Source organism: Canis lupus, chromosome 25 (genome assembly GCF_003254725.2).
Source record: "Canis lupus dingo isolate Sandy chromosome 25, ASM325472v2, whole genome shotgun sequence".
NCBI lineage: Eukaryota > Metazoa > Chordata > Mammalia > Carnivora > Canidae > Canis > Canis lupus.
The window spans coordinates 32,533,710-32,540,790 of NC_064267.1; the positions used below are offsets into that span (position 1 = coordinate 32,533,710).

The 7,081-nt window shown below is 49.8% G+C and overlaps 1 protein-coding gene across 1 annotated transcript; it reads right to left on the bottom strand.

Moving 5' to 3' along the window:
- Positions 1-1,293: 1,293 nt before the first annotated feature.
- On the bottom strand, positions 1,294-6,398 carry NEFM (neurofilament medium chain). Its single transcript, XM_025463073.3, has 3 exons — positions 5,271-6,398; positions 4,477-4,601; positions 1,294-3,169 (listed from the first exon to the last, which is right to left on the bottom strand). Exons 1-3 carry the CDS (start codon positions 6,348-6,350, stop codon positions 1,786-1,788), a joined length of 2,589 nt encoding a protein of 862 aa, XP_025318858.1. The 5' UTR covers positions 6,351-6,398; the 3' UTR covers positions 1,294-1,785.
- Positions 6,399-7,081: the final 683 nt, after the last annotated feature.

The following is a 7,081-nucleotide window of genomic DNA, read 5'->3' on the forward strand; positions in this document are numbered from 1 at the left end:
AAGTTTTGTTTGGTCAGCCCTATAACTGCATAAGTCCTGCTACCTCTAGTCCTGGGGCTGTCTTAGCTGATCATCCCCAGCATCCACTTCTGCTCATCCTTCCATCTTAGGAGCTGTCCTGAATTTTTCCAATATGCTGTTTAAAAAATTTTCAATTCTATGTAACTACAGTAAGTTTTTGCTAATTAAATTAAAAAATTCTCTTTTACCTTGGATGTCATTGCTTCAGAAAAATTTATGTTTTAACATTAAACATGAGTTTTTAAAGGAAAACATAAATGATATGCAAATGATATGCAGATACAGTAACAATTGTGAAGCTTGGCAAATGGCTAATGGTTGCGAAGCATCATTACAAATATTGACATTAGTAATGAGCTTCCTGGGTGCGGTTAGGAATTAAAATTGGGGTACCTTGAAAAGCCATTTAAAAAGAGCATCAAAGATTATAATATTGGGATGATCTGGTAAGAAAAAATATGGACTTGATATGAATAAAACATTAATTAGTAAGTTACTAATGGTCTTGAAGGTCTAGAACAGATACGTTTTGAAGAGCGAGTGGTATTATTTCCTTGTTCAAGGTCAGGCTTTTTTTTTTTTTTTTTTCAAATAAAAACACTTCTTTGCCTGTATCAGAGAAAACTGTTTTTCTTTTTCTGAGTGACTTATTTTATTTTTGACATTATCTTTTCCCCAGTTAGTAAAACACCAAAAGTATAAATCTCTGTCAATCAAATCAAGGATCAGTGCTGCATTAAAGGTGTGTGTGTGTGTGTGCACGCGCATGCACACACATGCCTATATTTGTGTTTGAACTGGAACCATGCATCAGAGTCTGGTTATTTTTTTGTTAGTACTGCTAATGATTTCAGTCCTGCTTTTTCTGGACACATTGTTAGAAATGCCGTGAATTCCTTCGTGTCCCAACTCCAAGAAACAAGTTTTGACTTTTCTGTTGTCCCTCTCACTTTTAGGCTCTCTGGGTTTTGGTTTGGGGTCAAAACATTTGGATATGAAGACTTTTATCCCAGTAGTCTTGCTTTTTTATCTGATGCTTTCATTTTTATTTGAAAAATATAAATTTAAAATTTTGAGGTGTGTGTTGGGCTAAATAAGATTTAGACACCTGAACATGTTTTCGGCGATTATGTCTTCTCAGTGATGCCTCCCAAGGAAATAATGATCAGAAATGCAGATCACTTCTAACCCCCTGAATAGTCCACTGTGGGAAAAGAAAGGGTCAGGTAGTGGAGATTTCACTTTGAAATGATGAGACACCATATAATCGACTATGTTTCCAATATGACCTTTATTGAGCAATTACTGCTGTGACGTTTAACATCAATCAACGAAAGGTTGCAAACTGTGCATGTCAACGAGGTTCTCCCATGAACAAAAGTCCTTTTTAAATGCACCAGTGAGGTAAACATAATTATTCATATATAGCTTTCTTAAGGCTAAGAGAGTTCTGTGTTTCATTTATTATTTTTGGCTCAGTTGGTTCTTTGCATAATACATCTCAATACATCCCCCCCTTGAGTGCCCCCCTTCCAACAGCTTAGGAAATTGGCCAACTCCCCAGGTACATACAGTATCATGCATTTTAATCACCCAAAGACTGAGGAGGGAGCACCCTGAGCTTGCATGCAGTTCCCTCATATTGCACAAAGTAAAATACAATGTCTGGAGCCCCCATGGGAGAACCCGTTCTGTTTTGAAGCTGTCAATCACATGCATATTAAAATTGTCATATGGCTTAACCTTTTGCAATGGACTCAAATGTTAGTCACTCTGGGTGACTTCCTTTACTATGGCGTGTGAAGTGACCTTCTCTACCTTTTTGGTAGACACTAGCTTCTCCTCAAAGGTCTCTTCATGCTCTTCGACCTTTTGAGTGACGGTTACAGATTTAGTGATGTATTTGGTAGCACCATCGCCCCCCTCACTGGTGATTTTTTCTATCTTTTTGGTCACCACCACTTTTTCCTCACCTCTGTCTCCCCCCTTCTTTTCATCGGCTGGGCTTAAGTCAAGCCCATTGGTGACAACCCCTTTCTCCTCTTCTCCCCCACTGCCTTTCTCCTTAGTTTCCTGCTCTTCCTCCTTTCCTTCCACCTCCCCATTTACCGCTATGTCTTCCTTCCTGGATTCCTTGGAACCCTGGTCACCCCCTTCCTCCTCACTTCCTCCTTCCCCTTCCGCCTTCTCCTTCTCTTTCTCCTTCTCCTGTGGCTGTGGCTTCTCCTCTTTGGCATCTTTCTCCAAGCTCACCTTTACTGATTTGGTGACGGTGCTCACCTCCTCCACCACTTCCTCCTTTACCGGGGACTCTGCCTTCTTCTTCTCGGGCACATCTTTTGGCTTCTCCTCCTTTTTCTCCACCTTCTCTTCCTTGGGAGATTCCTTTACTTCTTCTTTCTTTTCTTCCTCCACTTTCTCTTCTTCCTTTTTCTGTTCGCCTTTCTCAGCTCCAGCTTCGGCTTTTGGCTTTACCTCTTCCACTGGGGATTTTGGCATGGGAGACTTGGCTTTCTCTGGTTTTTCCACCTTGGCTTCTGCCACCGGCTCCTCCTTGGGAGCCACCTCTTCACGTTTTTCTTCAATTTTCTTTTCATCCTTAGCTTCGGCTTCCTCTCCTTCACCTTCGGCCTCCGTTTCTCCTTCTTCCTCCTGTTCGCCTTCTTCTTTTTCACTAGAACCTTCCTTCTCGGATCCTCCTTCTTCAGCTTGGTCTGATTTAGCCCCCTCCTCTTCCTCCTCTTCTTCCTCTTGGCCTTCCTCTTCCTCCTTTTCACCTTCCTCCTCCTCTTTAAGTTCAGGGGCAGCCGCTTTCACTGGAGACTTTTTGGTAGCTACCACTTCTTCTTCGGCTTGCTCCTCTTCCTTTTCTTCTGCCTCTTCTTCCTTCTCTTCTTTCATGGACACTGCCAGCTCCTCTGCAATGGCTGTCAGGGCTTCTTCCATTTCTGATTTCTCATCTTCCACTTTGGTTTCCTCTATGATCTCCTCGACAAATTTGTGTTGGACCTTTAGCTTAGGAGCCTCTACCTTGGTTTTCTGAATCTTACTGGATATTGTGACTGAGGGCTGTCGGTGTGTATACAGCGGTCCAGTGATGCTTCCTGCAAATGTGCTAAATCTGGTCTCTTCACCCTCCAGTAGTTTTCTAAGGATCAAGTCAAAAAAAGACAAGACATAATTAAGATCTCTGTGGCCTTCTGAGTTTCATTATGTTATGGGCGATGCAGCAAACACCTTTCAACAAAAATAATCACATGAATAAAAGATTCCGTTAAACCTGTGTAATACCTGTTATCATTTCACTCGTCCAAGGTATCATATCCAGAGATTCTCATGGACCACCAGCCAGTCACCTGCCGCAGCGACTGACCACACCCAATAGTCCACTCACACACCCAGCCACCGAATCTCAGCTCTGCAGCAGTCTATTTGCTGCACCATGAATATGCTGAAAAGCTCTCCCATGGTCAAAAAAGCCTTAGTGACCTTCCTGAGCATTTGGACTTTCAGGATGGCCACTAAATTTCTTTTAGCAAATATAATGTTCGACAAATCTAGAAAAGTGTTTAGTATATATCAGAATTTCGGGTATATCAAGTTATAGACTGGTCTGCAATTTTAATATAAAGTGTCTATTTAATATAAGTATTCAACTTTCCTGAAAAAAAAAAAAGAGATAGCTCTGAATATAATCTATTCCTGCAATGTTACAATGATGACCTTTTGGAGGTAGAAAAACTGTTTAGTCAAGGATTTTCTCCTGTGAAGTTAGTCAACAGTAAGGTGACATCAGTTAGCAGAGCTATAATCTGTTGTTTTTTTGTTTTGTTTTCTCTCTCTGGTTGAATATCTGGGTCTGTAGATATAAATCTACATAAAACAGAATACACATATTTTCTCTCTCTCCTCCCCCTCTCTCTATTCTATCTAATATATTCTATCTATCTATCTCTCTCTCTATCTCTCCATCCTATCAATCTATGGCTGTTCTTAGCCAGATGATGGCAATAGTAAGCTGTAACAGAGAAACAGAGACATTGAATGTCCTGGAATCTGTCCTTGACATTATAAAGTCGAAAAGCTGAAAGCACTGTATGAAATATTAAAAACTAAAATTCCGTTTTTGTTTCAAACAGTTGGAAAACATCTCTCACTAAAATAAAAAAGTTTGAGGGTAATCAGCGCCCTCCCTCAAAACATTGTGTCTAGATACCTATTTTAATGAATGTTTACCCTTTAAATCTGTATGGAGTAGTAGAACCACATTTACAGTTCTTTAGAATAGTTTTTTTTTTCTTCTTTGTTTGGTTTTGTTTTAATTAAGAAAGCAAGCCAGGCCCTGACTTAAGATCCCTGCCACCTGCTTGCTTGAACTCAAGTGATGGGGGTCCTGTCGGCGCAGCCTCCGCAGTGCGGTAAGTGTTTCGGCCGGGTGGGGAGTGAGCACGGTACCTGTACGCAGCGATCTCAATATCCAGAGCCATCTTGACGTTGAGGAGGTCCTGGTATTCTCGCAAATGACGAGCCATTTCCCACTTTGTGCCCCGAAGCTCATTTTCCAACTGCTGGATGGTGTCCTGAAAGAGACACAGCCAGAGAGACTCAGCCCTCCGCCAGCCAACTTCTCTCTGCAAAACCACTTGCCGCCCCTCCCCCCACTTCCCTCCAGTTCTGCAAACCCCGGTAGCTCCCGGCCCCTTAAAAACACAAACACGAAAACCACGGAGGAATTCATCGAATACACAAACGAACAGGATCAACCGGACAGGAGGAGATTTCCTGGGCACAACCCCATGCAGTAAGACTCCAGGAAACAAACGTGTTTGGGGAACACCTCTGCGCCCATCGGGCCTTCCTCCTCTGAGCCCTTTTGGGCTGAGTTCTGACCACGGGCCAGAAAAGTTGAGACCACGCGCGTTCCTGCCCCGGCCATCGTAAAGGCGCCGCTCCGTCAACCCCCCACACGTGCGCCCTACCCTCCCGCTTTGAGACCAGAACTCCCCGAGCTTTGCAAAAGGGCGGGGCTCCCGGGGAGCCCGAGCCGGCGGGCGGGGGAGGCGTGGGGGCGGGCTGCGGAGGGGCGGGGACGCGGGGCGCCCCTGCCTCGCTCGGCGTCGCGCGCGCACTGGGCTGCGGCCGCCAGGGAGCGCGGCGGAGAGCCCGCCGGGTCGCGTGCCCGAGCGCCGGGGGCGCGCGGCGCTGGCTCTGGCGCTGGCGCAGGGCGGCCGCGCAGCCGCGGTCCCTACCTGGTAGCTGCTGAGATCGTGGTTATGGCGCTCCTCGATGTCGCTGAGCTGCCGCTCCAGGGACTCCTTGGTGCCGCGCACCGACTCGAGCTCGATGCTCTTGGACTGCAGCTGGCGCCGGTACTCGGCGATCTCCTCCTTGGCGGAGCGGATGGCCTCCTTGTTCTGCTCGGCCGCCTCGGTCAGCTTGGCGTAGCGGCACTTAAACCACTCTTCGGCCTGGTGCATGTTCTGGTCGGAGTGGCATTCGAGCTGGGAGCGGATCTCCTTCAGCGCCGACGAGATGTCTGTCTTCAGGTAGTCTTTGCGCTCCACCGTGATGTGCGACGCCTGGATCTGGGCCAACAGGTCGGCCACCTCCTCCTCGTGGTTGCTCCGCAGGAAGGCCACCTCGTCCTGCAGCGACTGCACCTTCTTGTCCAGCTCCACCCTGACCAGCGACGCCTCCTCGATGTCTTTGCGCAGCGCGCGGATGGCCGCCTCGGTGTCGTCGCGCAGCCGTGCCTCCTCCTCGAAGCGCTCCTTGAGCCGGTGGATGTCTTCCTCCAGGTGGTCCGAGTCCAGCTGCACCTGAGCCTTCTCATGGTTCACCAGCTCGAGGGTGGCGCGCAGCTCGCGGATCTCCTGGTCGTACGCGTCGCCCAGCTGGGCGTGCGAGGCCTGCTTCTGCCGCAGCGCCTGGATCTCCGCCTCGATCTCCTTGTTCTGCTGCTCCAGGTAGTGCACCTTCTCGATGTAGCCCGCGAAGCGGTCGTTCAGCCCCTGCAGCTGTTCCTTCTCGTTGGAGCGGGACAGCTTGTAGTCTCCGCCCGGCCCGGCGCCGCCGTTGAGCAGCGACGAGGACTGGCTGAAATCGAGGCTGCTCTCGGCAGAGCTGAGCATAGCCGAGCTGTAGGCGAGGCGCGGGGCAAGCGCGCTGCGCTTGTAGGAGGAGGACACGGTGCTGGGCGAGCCGCGGGACCACGACTGCGAGCGGAAGCCGCTGGACGGGGAGCCGCTGACGCGGCTGAAGCTGGAGCGGGTCTCGGTGACCCGCCGGTAGGCGGACGGGTTGCCCAGCGAGTCCAACGTGTAGCTCATCTTGGAGGCCTCGGGGCGTGTGGCTGTCACAGCGTTCTGCTGGGCTCGCCGCAGCCCATTTATAGCCGCGGCGGCTGGTCCCGGGCCAGGGCCCCGCCCCGTGGAGGCGGCGGCCGAGGAGGCGGGGACTGCGGGCCCCGGGCCGGGGGAGACGAGGGGGGCACAGGCAGCCTAGCGGTGATTCAGCGCCAGCTCCACGTGGGCCCACGCCGCACCGGACCCCGGACTTCGCTGCCCGGCCCCTCCCCCAACTCTCCTCGCTGTCCCAGACCACTTGTCGCCCATCGAGCCCCCTCTCTCCGTTTCCCTTCGCCTTCGGATTGCATCTTGCACCCTCGGCGCGAGTGTGCACCCAACGCCCTTTCTTTGTCTAGTCACTCTTATGCCACATCGGGCACTCTTCTCCCGACCCCCTGGCCACCCGCGGCTCTCCTTTCTTCTTTTGCCCTTTCTCCATTACTTTTTTCTTTACTCATCTTCTGTGCCGAATCTCTTTCCCTCCTTTCGGGCATCTCTTCGCTCTCCCACTCCACTTTCAGCCTTTAGTCCCACTCACTGAGCCCCTTCCTCCTGGACCCCCTTTCCCCCCCTCCATCCTTTCCTTCTCCCCTTCTCCTTCCTCCCCTCCCCCGACTTTCCTCCCCTCCCCCATCCTCTTTTCCCCTCGCCTCCCTCCCCTTCCCCCACTCCTCCTTTTAAAGCAGCCCGAGATGAGCACTAGCACAGAGTTG

What these genes read in the sequence shown, in the direction of transcription:
- NEFM (XM_025463073.3), bottom strand. Translation starts at nt 6,350, where the DNA reads ATGAGCTACACGTTGGACTCGCTGGGCAACCCGTCCGCCTACCGGCGG. An exon ending in ACGATCTCAGCAGCTACCAG is followed by an intron (nt 4,602 to 5,270) that starts GTAGGGACCGCG and finishes TGTCTCTTTCAG; the next exon opens with GACACCATCCAGCAGTTGGA. An exon ending in ATTGAGATCGCTGCGTACAG is followed by an intron (nt 3,170 to 4,476) that starts GTACCGTGCTCA and finishes CTTGATCCTTAG; the next exon opens with AAAACTACTGGAGGGTGAAG.